At 43.4% G+C, this 21924-nt stretch overlaps 1 protein-coding gene across 1 annotated transcript in view; it reads left to right on the top strand.

Annotated features, from left to right (window-relative positions):
* The window catches only part of NEB (nebulin), a 203314-nt gene that overhangs the window by 134803 nt on the left and 46587 nt on the right, over window positions 1-21924 (top strand). Inside the window, exons 106-124 of the mRNA XM_037027771.1 lie at window positions 457-561; window positions 657-761; window positions 3883-3990; window positions 6100-6213; window positions 6535-6732; window positions 7273-7377; window positions 8035-8139; window positions 9070-9177; window positions 10272-10379; window positions 11493-11600; window positions 12130-12234; window positions 12329-12433; window positions 13058-13156; window positions 13489-13599; window positions 17336-17440; window positions 18096-18200; window positions 18532-18636; window positions 20692-20796; window positions 21761-21865. Coding sequence (XP_036883666.1) covers window positions 457-561; window positions 657-761; window positions 3883-3990; window positions 6100-6213; window positions 6535-6732; window positions 7273-7377; window positions 8035-8139; window positions 9070-9177; window positions 10272-10379; window positions 11493-11600; window positions 12130-12234; window positions 12329-12433; window positions 13058-13156; window positions 13489-13599; window positions 17336-17440; window positions 18096-18200; window positions 18532-18636; window positions 20692-20796; window positions 21761-21865 — 2109 coding nt within the window. The remainder of the gene's footprint in view (window positions 1-456; window positions 562-656; window positions 762-3882; window positions 3991-6099; window positions 6214-6534; window positions 6733-7272; window positions 7378-8034; window positions 8140-9069; window positions 9178-10271; window positions 10380-11492; window positions 11601-12129; window positions 12235-12328; window positions 12434-13057; window positions 13157-13488; window positions 13600-17335; window positions 17441-18095; window positions 18201-18531; window positions 18637-20691; window positions 20797-21760; window positions 21866-21924) is intronic.

Below are 21924 nucleotides of genomic sequence, written 5' to 3'. Positions count from 1 at the left end.
AACCGGTCTCAGGTATCAATACCTTGGTCCTTCAGGTTAACCTGTAGGTAGTATAATCCACATGCATGCTTTGGCCATAGGCAGAGAAGCTCTAAAGTAAAAAAAAAAAAAAAAAAAAAATTGGTATTTGGGAAACCTCCCAGCACATGGTTCAGCCCTGACGGGGCAGACTAACAGAACGGTGCACCAAGGGGCTGCCATCAGGTGGAGCGTGGGCATGAGAAAGACAACAAAACAGGGACGAGGGCTGGCAGAGACCCAGGCCTCACTCTTGGTCGGGAGAAACTGCTGGTTTATGGCCAGAGTCTGCAGGGCCGTGCACTGGCAGCCTCTGTGTTAGGGTTACAGCAGGAAGCCCGGCTACACATGAGGGCACATCTAAGTTGGCACAAACTGCCAGAGCTGACAGCAGACCTGCACTGTGCCATTTTAGATGACTCTTGCTTTCCTTCACAGCTCCAATACACGGCAGCAGGTAAAGAAAATCTACAGAACTATAATTTGGTCACAGACACACCACTCTACGTGACTGCTGTTCAAAGCGGCATTAATGCCAGTGAGGTGCGTCTTTCTTGTCTTCTGTCCCAGAACAAACCATCATTTGTCTTTGCACGTTTTACAACAGAGAAGAATAACCCATCTTGTTTTATCTTTAGGTGAGATATAAAGAAAATTATCATCAGAATAAGGACAAGTACACGACGGTACTAGAAACGGTGGATCACGACAGAATCAAAAATCTGAAGAATCTTTACAGCAGTGTAAGTGGCGTGTTTTTCTCTCATTTGAGTTACTTCCCCCCTTTTGAGTCAATAAGAAAACAGAAGGGAGAGGCCTTTACTCCCAAAGGTTTGTCCAGTTTTTTTCTCCTGGACCTTCAAATTTCTGCTCTATCTCATAAATCCTCCCAGCTACAATTAGATGAGGCCCAATTTGAATATTACACTATTTTACACATTTGACACAAACTCAGCCACTTCTTCCATGTTGCAGGCAGATACCATTGAAGCTATTCTTTGTTGACCTTGAATTTGTCCTTCTCTGGCTTCTCTAGTGGCCAGTGGCTTACAGACCAACCAAGGCACTCTTTTTCCTCTTCTCAGCTGATTAAATTCAACACACATTTTTAAGACTTCATTTGGAAGTAATTTGAGATTTTCAGGAAAGTTTCAAAAATATTACATAGAATCCCCCCCATGGTTTTTTCTGTAGTACAATGATCAAAACTAAGAAATTAACATTGTTGGCGTGTTAATTACAGACTAGATCTAGATTTCCCCAGTTTTTCCACTAACGTTCTTTCTGTTCGGGGTGCCCATCCAGGACTCCCCATCACACTTAGTTCTCATGGCTCCTCAGCCTCCTCTAACCCGATCGTTTCTCAGCCTTCTCCTTGTCCTTTTCTGATCATGACGCATTGAGAGAGTACTGGTCAGTTATCTTGTGGAATGTCCCTCCTTTGGTTTTATATGAAGTTTCCTCACAATTAGATTGAGAGCATTTTTGGCGAGAATGACACGGGCCCTCACCAGCGTGGCTCAGTGTGGGCTGGGTGTCATCCCACAAAGCGAAAAGTTACCAGTCCGATTCCTGGTCAGGACGCAACCCCAGGTTGGGTCTGGTCTAGGAGCCCTGTTGGAAGGAGCATGCAAGAGGCAACCACTCCATGTCTGTCTCACACATCGGTGTCTCTCTCCCTATTTCCCTCCCTTCCCCTCTCTCTACAATAAGCATATCAAATATTTTTAAGAAGAATACCACAGAAGTGATGGGCCCTTCTCAGAATGTGCACCTCAGAATGTCTCAGTGATGTGCACCTCACAGAATGTGGTCCATGAAGCCAGTAACTAGTGATGTGGTTCTTCATCACTTGGTTAAGTTGCTCTTTGATGAGCTTCTCCACCACCGAGTTACTGTTTTTCCCTTTGTTGTTAATAAATACCATGGAGGAGACCCTTTGAGACTATACAACTATCCTGTTTCTCCTCAAACTTTTTTTTCACACACCGATGGATCTTGCAATGACTGTTACTGTGAAATATGCTTATTGGTGATCTTGTTTCTCATTCCTCCTACATTTATTCATTGGAATTCTTCTGCAAGAAACACTATTCCTCCTTCCCTGTTTGTTTGTTCATTTGTTTATATCAGCATGGGATCATGAGTGTTTCTTTTATTTTGTGGGATATGGTTTGATACTACTGTTATTTATTCTGCTGCTCCAATTGTTTCAGCTTTGGCCACTGGGAGCCCTTTCAGGTGGCTCCTGTGTCCCCCTGACACCCCCATCATGGTGTGTTTTGAGCACTTCCTGACTTCCTGTCACCACAAGACACTCCATGCTCACCTTGCATTTCCCCTGTTCTAGACCTAGAATCAACCTCTGTCCAAAGAGCCCTGGTGTATTCACTGGAAAATGGTATTTCAAAAACCAAGATCTAAGCACTGGGTGTTCTCAATGCTCCTGGGTTGCCATCGTTATGTGGTCCTTTAGGTGCACAGAGCTTAGAAATACATGCATGTATACCGACCCATGTACTCTCACATATCTGACTTCTGTATGTATCCAGCTATATCATTCTGACACCCCCAGTGCAATTCAACACCACAGGGTTCGTTTGAGCCTTCTCCCTTTCCTTATTTGTAACATCTTTCTCCTACTTGTGGCTTTCTTTTTACTTTCCAGTGGAAAGCCTGGCTCTCATGATCTAGGATGTATTTACTCATCTGTGCTACCCTTGTATGCACCTACAGTGTTTTCAAGCTGCTAAGCTATACATACCCCTGTGAGAAACAGATTTACTAACTAGAGCGCAGAACTGTGTATACGGTTCTTTTTTCTGTGGCATTAGAGAATCCTGTCAAAATTCCTTTTCCAAAGTCACTTAAATTAGCTGTTTTCTCCCCACTTCTATCACTGTCGTCTGCTTATGCATTTGTAACACAGTTACAAATACATCATATTAGTTACAGTTTGTATTCCATTTTAGTTACAGTTTGTATTCCATTTTAGTCCCCTCCTTCATTCTGATTGGATTTTTATTTGTTTTAACTTATGTACAGTAAATCTCACTGTGTGTGGAATATACTGCTGTGGCTTTTGATAAATACATACAGTCATGTGATTTCACCACCCCAGTCAAGATACAAAAAATATTCTCTGTAGTTCCCAAATTTTGCTCTTGCTGGCCTCTCCTCTCTCTCGTGGCATCCACGAAGACGCTTCCTGTCCCCAAAGTGTTGCGCTTTCCAGAACATCATGTGAATCAAGTTGCATAGCATGTGGCCATCTGGTCTGGCTTCCTTCTCTTGGCAAAATCAACTTATGTATCATGCACATTGCTGCATAAATCCGTCATTTTCTTTTTTATTGTCGAATAGTATGCCATCACGTGGATATACCACAGTTTGTTTATTCATTCACAGTTAAAGGAATTAGAGTTGTTTCCAGTTTTTGCCAATTATAAATAAAGCTGCTATTCACCTTTACATGTAGGTTTTTGTGTGTACATAAGTTTTCATTTCTCCTGGATAAATAAATGTGTAGGAATGGAAACAAACATATATTATGCTTCTACTAGCTACTTAAAAAAGGAAAAGAATAAATAAGTTTAAAAAAATATATATTAGTGGTTTCTATCCTCCAGGAATTCTTAGACCTGTAGGAAATGAATATGGAATTGAAAGCTCTGCTCACTGTCAAACTGTGCTAAGTGTGGTCATGGCAGTGATTCCCTGGGGTACTTGGAGCCTACAGAGGAAAAAGGTCTGGGGTTGTTCCGGCATGTCTGAGAAGGGCAGAAACAAAGGGGGGAACCCACTACTCTGAAGCTAACCAGAATGTTTTTCCATATTCACAAGAAAGTTTTTTAACTCCTACAGAACCTGTACAAGGAAATCTGGGAAAAGGTGAAAGCCACCAGCTACGTCCTGCCTACCAACACCATGTCCCTGACACACGCCAGGAACCAGAAGGATCTGGTCAGCAGGGTAAGTGAAGGATGAGTATGATAGCCTCCCACGCACGCTCTGTCCTCGCCAGCTCTCCACTCCCAGGATGGCTCTGGCCGCCCAGAAGTACCCCCGCCCTTCCACAGGCATGTGCCCACCAGCAGAGAGTCCCAGGCACTCAATCATCACAGGCTCCATGCACTTGCTTCTTCCTCTCAAGGGCCCCGAAGTCCAGAGAAAATCTAAAACACTTGTACACTTGTATGAAGGACACACTGTGGCCTTTTAGGTGGATTGCCTGCAAATGATATCAGACTGAAGTGGGGATAGACAGAAGTCAGACTGTGCCACACAAAATGGACTCTTTTTCTACAAAATTGTGTGGGTTGTAGTACAAAAATAAACCTATAAATGTGATAACCGGTCATTCCACCATCCCTGAAGAAGTCATTTAAAAGTAAATAGTTATCTTTATAACCATGAAATATAAAAAAAAAGAACAACTTTTCTTAGGTACAGACATGATTATTAAAAATCCTAAATTACAGGAGCTGTTTGAATATAATACAAAGTTTTATGCTCTCTAATGCTTTATGCCTAAAATGTTCTTAAGTAAAACCTCCTACTATAAAATTCCCTGTAGCCTTCATTGGAGTTGTAATAAGCCCAGTTCTCTTTTAGGAACTGTACCTCTTTTAGAAACTTTCCCTCCGTAATTGTGATCGTTGTATTTAACATTTTAGGCCATATTTCTGAAAACCTTTTTTTTAGACAAGACTCACAGTGAGAAATTTATTTTATATTGCAAGTCGGCACACATGCAACCGAAGTCTCTGTGAGTCCCTCTGACAGAACAGTTTTACCGAAGAGAACTTCCTGCTCCAGGAAAAACAGCGCACTCCAAGGGCTTCGTTTCCATTCTACTCATGTATGGTGATAGGGACCTAGTGAGTTGATTTCGCTAGCCCCTATTGGGCCTATAGATACTTAATTTTAAAGACCTTGTTGTATAATATATGGAATTAATTTCATTCTTGCCTGGAGAAAAACTAGTACATAGGATTTTTCCCATCTCCGACTATTTGGAAGACTGCAAACGGACTAGCCCAAAGGAGCAAACTTTTCGCTTGGGAAGAGAACCTTTGTAGGTAGGAAAGCTTAGAAAAGCTTTAGAAAGCTTAGCAAAGGGTTTATTTTTATTTTCATACTTTTTGTCATGAAAAAGTTGTAGAGGCAGGATTCTTAGAAAGTGGTTCGTGGAACCAGGTGGGACACAGAGAAATTAATCCTCCAAAAGAAGTGTTCCCACTGTCATTTTCTAAAAAGGTACCTTTGAATACTACCCTCTTTGTAACTGAGGAGTGGGTTAGGTGTAAGAAGCATGGGAACTAGTGGTCCGGAAAATTCTGGTGCAGATCTTGTTTGATTTCTAGTCAGTGAAGAGCTTTGCAAGAATTCTAACTCGAATACTCCCATCTCCCATTTTCTTACAGGGATGTGGGCCTCTGTTCTGAGGCCCAGGTGTGAGAGAATTGTTATTTTTGTTGTGTGCTAGGGGATTGCGGTTTAGTCTCTGTAAGGGCCTTGCCCCCTGGTGCATGAAATCATGCAGCACTAAATAAAAGCCAATACAACTTACAAACTAAACGTTCGTTTTCCCATAGATGTTGATTGCACTGTGTCTTTGGAAAACCACGTAGAAACTAAAACTCAGAGAGTGTCTCTTACGCACCAGGTTTGTCAGTTACTAAAAACAGAGGAATTCCTGAACACATTTTCCCTCTTTCACGTATGACTAAGCAAAACAGAGCCGGGATCACAAAAGCGATCATTGAAAATTACATAATCTTTGACTCGAGGTAGTCATAGCACAAGTACCAGTACTGGGATAGAAGGATTACAACCAGTGACCAAGATGTTGTAGCTCTCCACAGTTTCAAAAGCACTTTCACACATAGCTGAATTAAGCCCTGGATAACCTGCCGCAGGTACTGCTGCCGGGCCTCTGCCTCTGTGCACAGATGAGGAAAGGCAGAGGTGGCTGGACTCAGAGATGGGCTCTTCCTGTTAAGTCTCATGCTCTTGTGACAACACGGACCCATTACTCTCCCCAAATGACGCCTCTTCCTTCGTGCTTTCTCTCTGTAGATCAAATATCGGGAAGAATATGAAAAGTTCAAAGCTCTTTATACTTTACCAAAAAGTGTTGAAGACGATCCAAATACAGAGCGATGTCTCAGAGTTGGCAAGTTCAACATTGATGTAAGTAATTTCAAAGGCCTTCCCTTCACATTGAAGCCAAGCCACGTAGCCATCTCCTGTAAGTCAGAATGGTTTCTATTAAACAGCACATGTGGCTCTGACTGCGAGTGGGTGAAGGAGTTAGGGGTTCCTGCAGCCCAGGCTGCTTCTCCGCCCACAAGAACCTGTAGAGAGTGTCGGAAAACTCCAGTCCTCGCTCTGACCCCAACTGGTTGCTACAAGTTAGTCGTTCCGACTTCTCCGGTAAATAGGAAAGTCATGTATGGTCGTGATTCCATGCACAATTCCCTTTACAAGTGGCCTGTCATTTTAACTTCACAGCGCCTGTACAAATCAGTTTATGAAAAGAACAAGATGAAAATCAACATCGTGCCTGACATGGTAGAGCTGGTCACTGCTAAGGATTCTCAGAAGAAAGTCAGTGAAATCGATTACCGCCTACACCTCCATGAGTGGATCTGCCACCCTGACTTGCAAGTCAACAGTCACGTCAGGAAAGTCACAGACCAGATCAGCGACGTAAGCCCACTGCTTCTGAAGGCCCACCCTCCCCAGCCCCGCACACCCACCCCGAAGTGAAGCAGACTCACCCATTTCTTCACCTCAGCCTTCCCTCAGGATGGCTTTCCTGGTGCCCATGGGTCTGGTTAAGGCCAAAGGTGCCCCTGGGGGCAGNGCCACCCTGACTTGCAAGTCAACAGTCACGTCAGGAAAGTCACAGACCAGATCAGCGACGTAAGCCCACTGCTTCTGAAGGCCCCCCCTCCCCAGCCCCGCACACCCACCCCGAAGTGAAGCAGACTCACCCATTTCTTCACCTCAGTCTTCCCTCAGGATGGCTTTCCTGGTGCCCATGGGTCTGGTTTAAGGCCAAAGGTGCCCCTGGGGGCAGGGCTCTGTGTGCCAGTGTTTCCACGGCATCCTTGGCCTCGTTGCACAAGGCTTTTTCTTTTCATTCCACAAAGTCGACCTTGGTCCAGAGGGTGCATATGTCTCTGGTGTTACATTTCCAGTCCAATTTCATCTTGCCGGTCCTTTTCATCTGTTTTTATTCTGTAGATTGTGTACAAGGATGACCTCAACTGGTTGAAAGGCATTGGGTGCTACGTCTGGGACACGCCTGAAATCCTCCATGCCAAACACGCTTATGATCTACGCAATGATGTGAGTTTGCCTTGGGGTTTTTTATGTATGTTTTTTTCTTCTTTATGTAGTCCAGAGTCTAGGAGAGAGTATATAAACTGTGGACATTTTCACGGAGCAGCCGCGTCTGAAGTGGTGGTGGGGATGGCTGAGCCACAGAAAAGTGCTTAGGAATTGAAAGCAGCCATTGCTCCGGAGTGCAGGTGGCATTCCTACTTGACAATACAGTGAGCTGTCCCACTGTTCCCTGGGGGTAGGGGCACCTGGCTCTTCTCCCTACTTTGGGGGCTATTTTGGATATATCAATGAGCCCATAATAGGAAAAATCATTCTAGGGAAAATCTCATTTTCTGAGAGTTTCCACCGCTATGGACAGGAGTTACTGGTACAGAGAGGATTTGCTAGGCAAATTAATACTATAATCAAGATTTCAGTAAGAAAGCTTAAATGTTCCTAGAATAGCAGTTGTCAAACCTCCTAGAAGACTCTCAAAGTTCTGTATGACTCTAAGCATTGATGATGCCGATTGTCATAATTTCAAACACACCCTGGCCTGTTAAATAAGTGCTAGTGAATGTAACTGTCAGGAGCTAAAAATAGCCGAGCCCTCGGGGGAAAACTAGCAATGTCTAATGTAGTGAATGATCTAACACAGGCTTATTTTCTTCCTCATGGCAGATCAAGTACAAAGCTCACGTGCAGAAAACAAGGAATGACTACAAGTTGGTCACCGATACCCCCGTCTATGTCCAGGCTGTCCAAAGCGGGAAACAACTAAGCGACGTGAGTGCCCACTGGGGACGCTGCTGTAAGCAGAGACAAAGGCAGGGCCACCAATAGGGCACAAGTGGCAAGAATGGAAGACTGGCCAGTGCCTGGCCTTTTTTCACGGGGAAACCAGAGCTGATGCCTTAGGAAATACTTAAGATTCTGCTCTGCACCTGAAACTAATATAAAATAATACTGAATGTCAACCATGACCGAAAAATAAAAATAAAAGATTCTGCTCTGGTTTTCTGAAACCTGGGGTGTTCAAGGAGCTCTTTGGGGTGGAGCTGAAAGTGATCTAAGTCTGTAAAACACTTGTTGTTTTAGACAGAGCTTACAAGGTTGCTTTTTGTATCCTTGTACCAAGAGCAACAGTGTAAATGTCACTGCCCAGACCTTCTAATAAATGAGAGCCAACGGAAGGAGAATGAGAAGGAAGCAGGCTCTGGGGTTAGAAGTGTGGGTGGAGTCCAGCCTCTACCAGTCTCTGAGGCTTAGGAAAAGTGCTCAGTCCCCCAAGCCTCAGCATCCTTAACTGTGCAATGAGAAAATGGGAGAAAAGCACCCACTATATGCGCAACACAGAGCAAAAAGAACAGGCACGAAGCTACTCTTCTTTTATGAACTCCGCCAGTTAGTGAGTAAATGCTATCCCAGCAGTGAGTTAGAATGTTGAGACCTATTATTTTTGAACTTGTAGTGGTAAAACGACCACTCTCCTCTTCTTATGCCTGAGCCAACTCTTACACTTATTTCTCAGGGGTCCACACCCTGGCTCTGATCTTAATGGATACAACACAATAATACATCAGAACTTTTCAGACAAAGGGAGCAGGCTACCTTTTAAAACATAAAGAAAAAGAGAGACTTGGGTTTCCATTGACTTTGCCTTTCTCGCAATGCTGCCATAGTCCGAATCAACCCACTCTGCTTCTCTGCACCCAGGCCGTCTACCACCACGACTACGTGCACAGTGTCAGAGGCAAGGTGGCTCCGACTACGACAACCGTGGATCTGGACCGGGCTGTGCACGCGTACAAGCTCCAGAGCGAGGTGAGCAGTAAGAATGCTACAGAGCACTGGCTCATATCCTGGTGCCGCTTACAAAGGCCAGGTCCTTGGCCTCTGTAGGAGGCACCTCAGCTGGGTATCTTCTCAGCCTGACCTGGTAAATTGTAAATGCTGTTCCAGGGTGTACACGCTGTTCCATTCACATGGGTTATAAAAAACAAAACACCCAGTGCACAGCCGGTCTTCCTTTTTGGCTGGCCAGATCATCTTCTTAGACAGGCAATGGACATTTTTGGAGCAATGTTTACAAATTACAAAGAAGAGAACCAATATACCATCTCTGTTCTCAAAAAGCTTAAAACCAAGATAACAAAGACAAGGCTATAATCATAAAAGACTATGAACAATAAGAAATAAAGCTTGAAATTGCTGTTGAAATTCAGACAAGAAAGAATATGGACTCTTCACATATTTAATTATCTCTATTCTGTGTTATTTGATGGTGCTACTTTGGTCTGAGCCTTCGGTACTACTCTGCTACTTTGCATGCTAGAAGTAATTTGTTATTTGATATTTTAAATATTCTTACTTCTGTAGCTCCCCTAAGCGACGGATCATTGAAGGTCACACACAGAAACTCCTTCCACCTCCCGTCAGGAATACGAACATCCTACCCGCTTCATAGTCTGACATCGAGGCTGTGTTTGTAGGGGAGATAGGTTTCCAAAGATGTGCCTTACAATTATGAGTATCGCTGAGATCGGTGGCAGCTCGAATATCACCTAAAAGTGTGGTTGAGGACAGAGGTGGCCCTCAGAAGCCTGTTTTCTCTACTTAGCCCAAACTCCTGCTAGTTGCCACGCAGTCAACGGGACCCATGTTCAGAAGCACAGAAGAATTGATTTCTCTAAGTCTCTGTACTCATTGCTCTCTTTCTCAAAAACGATCAGTTAAGAATAATTTGATTAATTGCCTGGCTCTTAGAACTGATTTAATTTCTATCTGAAATCAATTCAGTAAGCACGAGTACTGTAACTATCTAACTGAAAACCCCACGTGAGCGGGATGTGACTTGTTTAGCTCAAATCAGCTACTTGGTGCAGATCTCATGTAACCTGTCCTTCCTCCTTCGGCAGAATCTGTACCGAGGAGCTGGCAAGCGCTCCCTACCTACTGGGTACAGGCTTCCGGTCGACACTCCGCACTTCAGACACTCCAAGGACACCCAGTACATGAGCAGTTATGTGAGTGCTCTCCTCCTCGTGAACATGGGATCAGAAGTGGGAGGGGCACTCAGATTCATTACCAGCCTCTTCTCTTCCCCCGAGTCCCACCCTGAAGGTTCGACATGCTGTGATGATAAGAGCAGAGGAGAGGACACAGCGTATTTCCCAGGGGTGCTGTGGCACTGGCTCGCTCCCAGTTTGGCAGTGTGCACAGCCCAGTGTGTCGGCACAGGGCTTCTGTGGGATTACATCTGGGTGACTCAGTCACCGTGGCTTGGGGCTCGTGGCTGCCATGACGCCTCTACTTCTGCTAGCCTTGCACAGAAGCCACCTACTAGGAATTCAAACATGTTCACTGTGGATGTGTGGTGATACTGTTGTCTTCCTTTTGAAATATTTAATTGAAAAGTATATAACATCACTGCGTATTTCTTTGAAAAGAAATACTTCTTGCCAGGCTGTGGCCCTGGTACTTACTACTCACCCTCGGTCCCCATGTCATAGAAAGCTCAGAGAGACAGATAGCTTTTCACCACCTGTGGCCTGACCAGGCGTTAGCTCTGACACCAACCTTCCCCCCTTTTTAAAAGTGCCAGGCTGGGGCTCAATACCGTTTACCTGAAGGACAAGGCCTAGGGAAATTTCATCTATTCTGGCGATGCTGGCCTGGAGATCATACCCTCAAACCAGCCATCAGCTGAAGAATAAGCTCTCTCTTCCCAGTCATCCTTCAGAGTTCTGGGACTCCAACCTGCTAGCCAGGCAGGGCCCAGTATCGATCTGTAAAGATTTCATCAGTCTTTAAAATATTCTCTTGTTTCTTCTTTTCATTTCCTAATTTATTAGCTATATTGGGGTTAAAAATATAGGGTTTCTTGCATTTTGCATACCTGCCTACAGATTCTATCTAGGCAATCTCAGATTTTATTCCTTTCTATACCTGTCTTTATCAGCCAACAAGATAATTTTCAAGACTTGGATTATTATTAAAATTTTGTCAATGACTTTTTTCTTATACTAATGCTTACAGAATCATTTCCAAATGAAAGTGACAGCTCCTTTCTATCTGAGAAATGTAACCCTGCCCCTTGTTTACCCATCAGTGGTCTCATTCTGACTTTGCTTTTGCAGTTCAAGTACAAAGAAGTTTATGAGCACATCAAGGCGAATGGGTACACGCTCGGCCCCAATGACGTTCCCTTTGTCAATGTCCGGAGGGTCAACAATGTTACCAGTGAGGTACTGTGATGCTAAATCCATGGAGGAAATCTTACATTTCAAAGACCATGGTTTTCTTTGAAATGCATTAAGAATTCATTGTATTTCAGCTATAAACTTATACATCAACAGGGAGTAAAAGGGTCTTACTTATCATCATTTTGATAGTGGTATCACTTGGAAATGTTTTTCTATATTTGATAATGCCATTGTAAAGACCCAGTACCATATATTATAATGCAAATTAGCTTTATGTTTTGACATTTGTGTTCAAAAATTTTTAATAGGGTCACGTTTTAGTCTGACCCATGATCCTAGTTTTCTACATGAATTATTAGTTTGTATGTCTGATCTACCATCTAACTATCTGATAGAAAAGAGAAGACCTTATGCTCAAAATTTTTCATGTAAATAAAATGTTTTCTCTTTTGCATAAATTAAATCACTTTCTATGCCTTTAATCTCTCCTCTCGTGCCTCTTTATGTAAAATGTTTGCTTGTAGTCAGGACCCCCCAATAACCACCTGAAATGGTGTCTCCTTCAATGTAGAGACTGTATCGACAACTGTACCACAAACTGAAAGACAAGATTCACACAACCCCTGACACGCCTGAAATCCGCCAAGTCAAGAAGACACAAGAGGCTGTCAGCGAGGTGAGTATTTTCTCAGAAGACAGGCCAGGGAACCTGGGGTGAGCGTCAGCCATTCAGTCTCTAATGTGTGTATTTCTGGACATTCTTTCTGTAGCTGATCTACAAATCAGACTTCTTCAAGATGCAGGGCCACATGATCTCGCTGCCATACACTCCCCAAGTGCTCCACTGCCGTTACGTGGGAGACATCACCAGTGACGTAAGCATATTATGGGGTCTTTCTGGAAGACTCTCACCAAGAGGCTGGCTTCTTTCAACACTTAAGCCAACCAGTGACCTTTGAATAGCCCTTTTCACTAAGTCTATAACCTGGAGGTGAAATAGTGTGGGAGCAGTAACCCACATTTTACCAGCTTTGGAAACACTGGTAAGAGGCCACTTGGGAAATGCAAGAATTGCTGGCCGCCGTTCTCCATTTGCCGCTGAGTCATGACCAACTCCCCACTCTCCAAGTGGCCTCTGTTTCAGGTCATGGTTAGGATCTTTCTCCTGCTCATCCCTACACCCACCCCCTTAAGCAACTTGTTGTTGTCGTCTTTTTTTTTTCCTCCATGGACGTTTTCTTCCTCTGAAAGACTACTCCATTCAATCTAGGCTCTTCTCCAATCAATACAATAATAAAATAATAGCCATGTCCTCACCTTAGCTCAGCAGTAGATATTTAAATTTTAAAAACCGGGATTTTCTTGCGTGCTAGCAGACTAATAGGTGTATGTATTGAAATGAAAGATGTATCAACAAAAAAGTGCCACAACTCTGCCTTCCTCCGCCTTGATCTGCATTTGCTCACGACCAGCTATGTTTCTGTCGTTGACACTGGCAGATTAAATACAAAGAGGACTTGCAGATGCTGAAGGGACTGGGCTGCTTCCTGATGGAAACTCCCGACATGGTTCGCTCCCGGCACCTGCGGAAACTCTGGGTGAGTGTCCGTCTTCACAACACGTGGCTACTCCAACGCCGTTTCAAGGAGCTGGGCAGAACAGATCGTTTCCTGGAGCTACTTTTAAGGGGAAATTCACCATTAACCCTCTTGAGCAAGTCATGACCCACTTAAGATGATCTGTGCCCTCTATCGAGGGTGATGAGCTCGGGTAGATGGCAGTCGTTCTTGTCCCTGCTTGGGAAGACATCCAGGGCACATGGAGGGGTAGCTTGACTTACACATATCAGCCATTTGAAAGACAATGTGTTGTCATGACCTGCAGTTCCTTAAATGATGAATCAGTTTGTATTTTTGTTGTGTTTTTTTAGTCTAATTACCTGTACACGGATAAAGCAAGGAAGATGCGAGACAAATATAAAGTGGTGATTGACACTCCGGAACACAGAAAAGAACAGGAACTGAAGACACACCTGAGTGAGGTGAGGGTGCAGACCTGGCGCTGCCAGGGTGTGTTCCGCTCCTGATCACTTTTCAGATAACTCCATGAGGCAAATATCTCCCCTTCGCCTGTAAGTACAGACCCCTCTTTCATTAAGACGAGGATATTGCCACTTGTTTGACCTATGACTAGGACTGCTGAGTGTTTACGTGATCTTATAGGTCAGAAAGGTGTTCTGTCTTACACTATTGTTGTAACCAAGTTTATTTCAAAAGTTTCTCTCCCTTTAATTCCTGCTGTCATTAACCCTAATCATGGTGGGGTCATTTGAAAAGTCTTCAATGGCTTCCCACTCTGCTCCCACTCAGTAAATTCCAAACTAAAATGTATTACGGTGCCCATCATTTTCATCTGCCCCACTTGGCACTGAGGATCGTGATTCATTGAAGTTGGTTCTGTTTAGTTAGATATGCTGTCACCTACCCTGTTGATTACTCAAGGGTTGAACCCCATCTTATGCAGATGCATTTCCCTTAGTGCCATGGCCATACTAGGTGCCCATGTTTGCCAATGGCTAAATCTGCTTTGGGAAGGTAAGCACATTGCACAGATGTTGATGGTTGCTCTTATCATAGGTCAGCTGGCCATTCTCCCTCGGCTCTCAGTTTGTCTATGGCCTCATCCATGAGGCTTCATCAAGCAGAGCCAAGCTTTGACTGTTGGGCCACTTCACGGACTGCCCATTCTCAGTAGCTCTGGTGGCTAATGATGAGGAATCGCATAGGCTCTTAGACTTCAAGATGCCCAGCAAACCCAGTGTTGCCTTCAGTGGAGGGGACATACAACTTCCCACATTCTCCGTGAGCCACAGGCAGAGGGTGATTAATTCTTTGACTGTTATAAATGCTACATTGAGCCCATTTGCTTTCCCAATAGGAATGCTTATGTGTATTTTTTAATCTCTGTAAACACACTTTTCCACTCTGGCTAAGTAGCAGAATCATCTGTCTGTGAAATCTTTAAAGTTGCCCTTGAGTGAGCTCTGATCCCCATACCCACATATCTGATTCTCTCAGCCTGGCCTTTTACCTGTTCCATAAGTGGTTCTAATATGCCACCAGTGTTCAGAACCACTGCTTTAAATTATTACATCTCTCCTCCAGCTCCCAAGTAATAAAGAAGTGTTTGTTTGTATCTCTGAAATACCCCTACTTCTCTAGGATGCCTGGGTTCAGAATGATCTAAAACTTGAATTTGTCCTCTTCCCAATTCCTGTTGGAAATTTTATACGTACTGTGCATCAACATTGAGGAAGAAGAATAGCTATTTCTTAATAGTGCAGTTTCTCCCACATTTGCTTCACCATGGAATGACCTGGATTTGATAAAACATTGATTCAAGCTACTACCTGGGATTCAGAAGGTCTAAGGAAGAGACTGCAAGTCAATTCTAATAAGGAATGGGGACTGGATGGGGTGCTGGATCAGGAAAGTTTGGGAAACACTGGTTTAGTAAAAAGTTTAATCGCTAAAGAACTTTTAAGTTATTAAGTTGTGAATTATTTTTGAATTGTACAGATTCTTGTGACATAAACTTTTGCAGCACCAGGAAGCAGGGGTGTTGTCCCAAGAAGCATAAGCAGTGGGTGGCTGTGGGCAAGGGAAATGGGGCACAAAGAGAGCTGCGGGAAGGACGTGGGAGAGCGGGGTCTCAGTGCCAGCTTCACGGCCCATTTGCTGTGTGACCTCGTGTAGTTCACAACTTCAACACCCCAAGTTCCTGAGCTAGAGATTGGATGTGATAATAATTCAGGTTTCTTTTAACCATAATATCCTATGGGGTTTTTTCTTTATTTGACATTTAGCCTGGAAGAATGTAAATTTTTAATTAGGTTCTCTCCTTCAGTAATAACCTCAGAAATAGACTCAAACAGATAAGCTCATTTTGTTTCAACTTGCACTTGTATGTAATTTAGATTTTAAAAAATGGACATGTACATACATGTGTATATACTTTTTATTTCCTACATGTGTCTGTCTAATTAGCATTTATATTCATAATTAGAATTTATTTGTTATCCACTTGTACTTTCTAGTTTGTTTCATATTAAATTCCCGTAACATTTCTTGGAGAGCTATTGCTTTTCAGACCACTTACCTAAGCACAAGGTGATAATAGAGCAGAATCTCCATATTCCATGGGCCCATATCTGTGAGAGGACACAAACATCAACATGGTAAATGGTGTCCTATAGAAATAATCAAGACAGTATGGCCCCCAGGAGTTTTCCAGGCAGATTGGAGAGGGAAGCACATTCTAAGCAAAAGGGATAGTATATGAAAATGGCTGTAATGAGGTCTAGAAGTTGGGAATCATTTCAAATAGCACATGGTGAGTGTGGATGACTATTGGAAAAGGAGACAAGAGACACAAGATAGAAGCCAGGTTATGAAGGTGCATGGGTGCTATATCAATGACCTGGGGCTTGATGAAAAATCATTGAATTGCTCTGAGCACAGTAGAGCTGAGCCTTAAGATCTGCTTTAAGAAAGATCTCTTCCTCAGACCTGTGAAGGATGATGAGCCATGTGGAGTGTCCAACAGAGGATTTGGGGAAGTGGTTTAGGGGGCTCCTGCACATGGGTAGTGACATGGGAGGCTGAGCCAGGACAGTGGTGGTGGGAAAGCAGAAGGATCAGACTTCAGGACTGTTGTGAAGTTGGGAACCCAGGGCTCACAACCTTTTGGATGTGGGCCTGAGAGAGAAGGAGTCGGGATGACTCCCCAGGTTTCTGGCCTGGGTCACTGGGAGATCAGGAGTTACTTAGCAAAACTGAGAAAATAGGAGAAGCAGATTCGGCCTGGAGATGGGGGTAACATAAAGAAATCTACATTGAACATGGTAAGTCATCCATGTTCAAAATGTTGTAGCAAATTTGGGTCTGAGGCTCAGGGGGGACATTGGACACAGATTGGGAAGTCATCAATCTCAAATTGATGGTTGAGGCCCTGGGTATGAGAGAATATATTCACTCAAGGAGAATATATATGGTGAAAAGGGCCACCCCTTAATTCCAGTGAATAGGAACCTTTGGGGGAGGGCAGAACACTAAATAGAAGGAAGCTGAGAAGGAAGTTGCTCCCTAAGCACCCAGGGGATAAGGGAGGAATGGAAGGCAGAGAAGAGGGTTTTGGGGAATGAAACTGATCATCAGATTTAGTTGCTACAGAGAAACATTCTTGGACTTGACAATTGTAAAGTTTTGGTAATCTCTTTAAGAGTGACTTCAAGGGAGTGGTTGGGGGAAGCCAAACTATCTCACCTGGAGAAATTAATCAAAAGAGAGGAAAACAACAAACACATAGTCTGTTTGGTTGTGAAAGGGACAAGCAAGTCTGTTGGTAGAGGTTGAAAAAGGCTTCATGAAGGGAGGAAATTGAGTCTGTTTGCAGATGAAGGGAGAAACGGAGAGCTGGAGATATGGAGGGGAAGAGGATAATTGCTGCAACAGGGTCTTAGAAAGGACAGATGAGAAGGGACCAAGGTCATGGCAGGAGGCTTCCATCTTGGACAGGCTACAGAATGTATTTTGATAGGAGGGGAAGACGTAAAGGAAGCCTAAGGAGGTACATGAATAATTACTGTTTTATTGGGAAGAAACTGAGATTGTTGCCGTGGGAGGACCCCTGCTCCTTCCATGAAGTATGCAATAAAGGCCTCTGCAGGGAACATGTCGGTGAAGCAGAAATGACGGTGATGACTGTTTTATGTCCAGCTGGTGTACAGAGCTGCAGGCAGAAAGCAGAAGTCAATCTTCACCCCAGTTCCTGATACTCCTGATCTTTTAAGAGCCAAGCATGGGCAGAAGCTTCAGAGTCAGGTAAGATCAATAAAGGCTCAAAACCCTGCCGCACTGGCATCACAAAGGATGGTATGGGTGCCTGACATTTCCGGATCAGTAGCAGCCTCTCACACTTGGTCGTTCTAGACACAGTTGGGTGCCCATTAATTTCAAGAGGCAGTGTTTGTCTGGGCCACCATCACCATGGTTTTGCTTTATAGGAGCAGGTAATGCCGTGTCTTCTTTTTCCAAGTTCTGTACAACTCTTGTCATTGGATGGGTGGTCTGTGGACTCCAGGTAGTGAAAATAAATTGCTTGACTCATTCTGTAAGACTATCTATTGTCCACAGACAAATGAAACTACATGTCATGCATTCAGGCAAAAATGGAAAAAAATATGTCAAAGGCTCTATCAAAATCCTCTCATTCATCCATAACCATTCTTTGTTATATTGTTTTAGATTGAACTATACTCAACAATAAGACTATTAGTCAACTGGGGCATAGATGTGTGTTTCCAAATGGGAGACACAGAGAGGAACAAATGAACAGAAGTATATATAACAAACAAAAAACCCCCAGGAAAACAGAATAAAGAAGACTGAATGTTGAGTCTTCTCTATATTGAATAAAGAAGACTGAATAAGAAATGTTTTATCTCTATAACACCTGATCTCTCCTCTGATTACTTAGTATCTGTATGTTGAACTTGCCACCAAAGAGAGACCCCACCATCATGCTGGAAACCAGACTACAGCCCTGAAGCATGCAAAAGACGTGAAGGACCTGGTCAGTGAGGTAAGTTGGGAATGTGGCACCATGGCATTGGGGTAAAGATAAAAGTCCTCTCTTCAAACCCTCACCTGGGGTGGAGAGACTGAGCAAAACGGACTCACGGACATGATCGGTTGTGTGGTGATTGTCAGGGGCAGAGGATATAGGGCCTAAATGGTAATGGAAAAATCCCTCACCTGCCCCCTGTGACAGGAGAGCCCGTGTCTATTAACTGTGCTCAGCAGCATAATACACTGTGTCCCCAGGGTGGGTCAGTGACGTGGCTGTGAATTGTGATGGATAGAAGAAACACGTGAACTTAACTTTGTCTCTCTCTTTTATCTTTATTTCTTAGAAAAAGTACAAGATTCAATACGAAAAGATGAAGGACAAGTACACCCCGATTCTAGATACACCAGTCCTCATCAGAGCCAAGACAGCCTACTGGAACGCCAGTGATGTACGCATCCCTTCCTCTTCCTTCTGTTGTGCTAGGGACAGCTGGGTTGAGGTGCCTAAGAAACAAGAGGTTACAGTCATATCCCTGATCTCACAACATGGACCTGGGGGAGAAGTCCCAAAATGTAAAACACAGGCACAAACAACACCAGTTAGGCAAAGTAGTAGCTAAGAGTAATGCTGAAAGATGCAAAAAGCATATTATTTTTGCATTGCCCTTCTAGGGAGAATAGGACCCTTTCTTGTGACTCCTTGTCAGCATGTCCTGGGATATACGACAACTAGTTGTTACTTATCTATAAAACCATGTTCTTGGAGTCGCCAAGACATTTTTTCACATCCTGATACTCTCACTTGCCTGCTGTATGACTCTATACACCTTACCTAATTTTTCTGAGACTGTTTTCTTGTATGTGGGATAAGAATAAGAATTGTGATAATTAAATTAGAGTGAACAAGAGAACACTCCTCACATAGAGCTGCTCTCTTCGTTGCCCCTCAGAAAGTGTTTGTTCCCTTTCTTCACCTGATTATCTAAATCACATGAATGAAATGCTTGTTAGAATTGGGAGGGACAGACTTTTATTTCCCATACCACATGATCAAGGGCTACACTGCCTTTTAATGGTAATGGGATTATCTGTTAATAAAGACATGAAATTAATCAAGCCAGGGTAGACAGCCAGTTCTTACTGGTTCTGTGCCTCAGAGCCCAACAGCAAATGCCCTGCACCCAGTATCAGAACCAGAGTCCTGGGAGCACTGGCCGTGTTGAAACTTTAACTCAGCCAACAAAAAGCTCAGCCAACCTCACAACCCCTCAGCTTAGCCACACGGCTCTAGTATTTCAAGGCCTCTTAGAGTAATTACAGTGATCCCAAACCAGAAATGTGAAAGAGCACAGCAAATTGGAATAATATTCGGTTGCATAATTTTGTCATAAAATTTTATTTGGGACTGAAAGGAGTTTGCCATTTGGACAGAGACAATGACAATTCATTTCAAATGTAAGCTGAGAAAATTATATGCTACCCTCAAAGTCTATCCCCTGAGATATATTTAGTCTTCTTGTGACATCCCCATCTTTACCACTACAAGGTCACCACTGAACATTGATCTGAAGCAAGTTTACTCTGCATCACCCCTCTTGGGAGTGGCCACACCAGGAAATTGGCCCCTGAAGCTAACTATGCCCCGTTGTCAATACCAGTCCTGATGACTCTGACCCTTTAACTAGTCCAGTGGAGCAAGGATGGTACCTAGCATTGAGATCAGCTGGTCTACCAGGGTTATCCCCACAGGTGGAGCTAAGCAATCTTATGAGATTATCCTTGTGAATAACAAAGCTAAAGTGAAAGAAAAGACCTATTTTATTATCTCTTTGCTCAGCTGCCCAGAAAGAAAAGATTTGTTGAAGGTAGCTGCTTGGAAAGGTACCCATCTTGTGTAGATGAGAGGAAACTTCCATGTTCATTCTTAGGTTAAAGTAAGAGTTGTTGTTTCTTGAAACACAACAAAGGTAAGGATTATAATGAAATGCAATTTCAGGACTGCTTCATGGAGAAAGCATTTTAATACCAGCAGTTAGAAACAAAATCTTTCTCCTCCTTCCAAGCACAACAATATGTCATGGGCTCAATAAGGTTATGTTTTTTTTCTCCTCCCAAATGAACTCTCTGTTTGTTTAACATTTCAGTAAAACGTTTTACCCTGAAGTAGTTTTAGGTTTACAGAAAAGCTGCGAAAATCGCACTGAGTTCCCCTACAGCCTACACCTAGTTTCCCCTATTATGAATGCCTTAGGCACCATCGCACATTTGTCACAGCCAATGAACCAATACTGATACGTTATTAACTAAACTCTATACTTTATTCAGATTTTATTACATTCCTCCTCACATGCTTTTTCTCTTAGAGGATGGGAAACGAGTTTTTGAATCTGCTAAATTTATTCATGGGGAACCCGAAGAGAGAACACTCAAAAGAGTTTAAGCTTAAAAGACTTCAATTATTTAACTCAGTAGTTTTCATCATCCACATGTGTTTTCTTTTCCAGCTACGCTACAAAGAAACATTTCAAAAGACCAAAGGGAGATACCACACAGTGAAGGACGCCCTGGACATCGTGTATCACCGCAGAGTCACCGACGACATCAGCAAAGTACGCCCTTGGATATTTCTGAAATTCCTGTGGGGCCCAGTAACCCCCCAGCAGTTTTTAAAAAGTGTTCTCCCTAAACAACAAATGTTGGAGAGGGTGTGGGGAAAAGGGGACTCTGGTCCACTGTTGGTGGGATTGCAGACTGGTACAACCATTATGGAAAACAGTATGGAATTTTCTCAGAAAACTAAAATTGGACTTGCCTTTTGACCCAGCAATTCCACTGCTAGGATTGTATCCTAAGAACCCCAAAACACCAATCCCAAAGAACCTATGCACCCCAATGTTCATAGCAGCACAATTTACAATAGCCAAGAGTTGGAAGCAACCTAGGTGCCCGTCAGTAAATGAATGGATCAAAAAACTATGGTACATATACACAATGGAATTCTATGCAGCAGAAAGAAAGAAGGAGCTCCTACCTTTTGCAACATCATGGATGGAACTGGAAAGCAATATGCTGAGTGAAATAAGCCAGGTGTTGAAGGACAAATACCATATGATCTTACCTTTAACAGGAAGCTAAACAACAAAACAAACAAGCAAGCAAAATATAACCAAAGACACTGAAATAGAGAACAGACTGACAGTGACCAGAGGGGAGAGGGGAGGGAATTTCAGGGGAAATAAGGGAGGGATTTAGAGGAACCTATATAATGGATACATGGACAACAACTGAGAAGGGTGGAAATGGGAGGGAGCGGGGAGGATGGGGGGTGGGATGGGATGGGAGTAATAGACAGAAAACTGTACTTGAAAAATAATTAAATAAAAAAATTGGAGAAAAAAAACAACTTGTGGAGTACGGATACAATGCAATGCTATCAGCTTTTATAAAGAAACAGACTATTAGCTCGGAGAAAAAAAAAGTGTTCTCCCTTTCTTAACACTCTCTAGAGAGAAGAGGACTTTTGCACATTAATTTGGGTAAGATTTTATACCTGTCTTTGTGTTTTTCCCACAGGTGAAATACAAGGAGAACTACATGAGCCAGCTGGGAATCTGGAGGTCCATCCCTGACCGCCCCGAGCATTTCCACCATCGGGCAGTCACCGATGCAGTCAGCGATGTGAGTCTTCACCTCTCCTGTTTCCACACACAGATTCGTAAGCCCATGGCACTCGGGGA

The sequence above is a fragment of the Sturnira hondurensis genome, unplaced genomic scaffold (assembly GCF_014824575.4).
Source record: "Sturnira hondurensis isolate 20B ecotype Veracruz unplaced genomic scaffold, ASM1482457v3 Scaffold0019428, whole genome shotgun sequence".
Classification (NCBI taxonomy): domain Eukaryota; kingdom Metazoa; phylum Chordata; class Mammalia; order Chiroptera; family Phyllostomidae; genus Sturnira; species Sturnira hondurensis.
The sequence above is the reverse complement of the archived record's forward strand: the minus strand, read 5'-3'. Positions and strand labels throughout refer to the sequence as shown.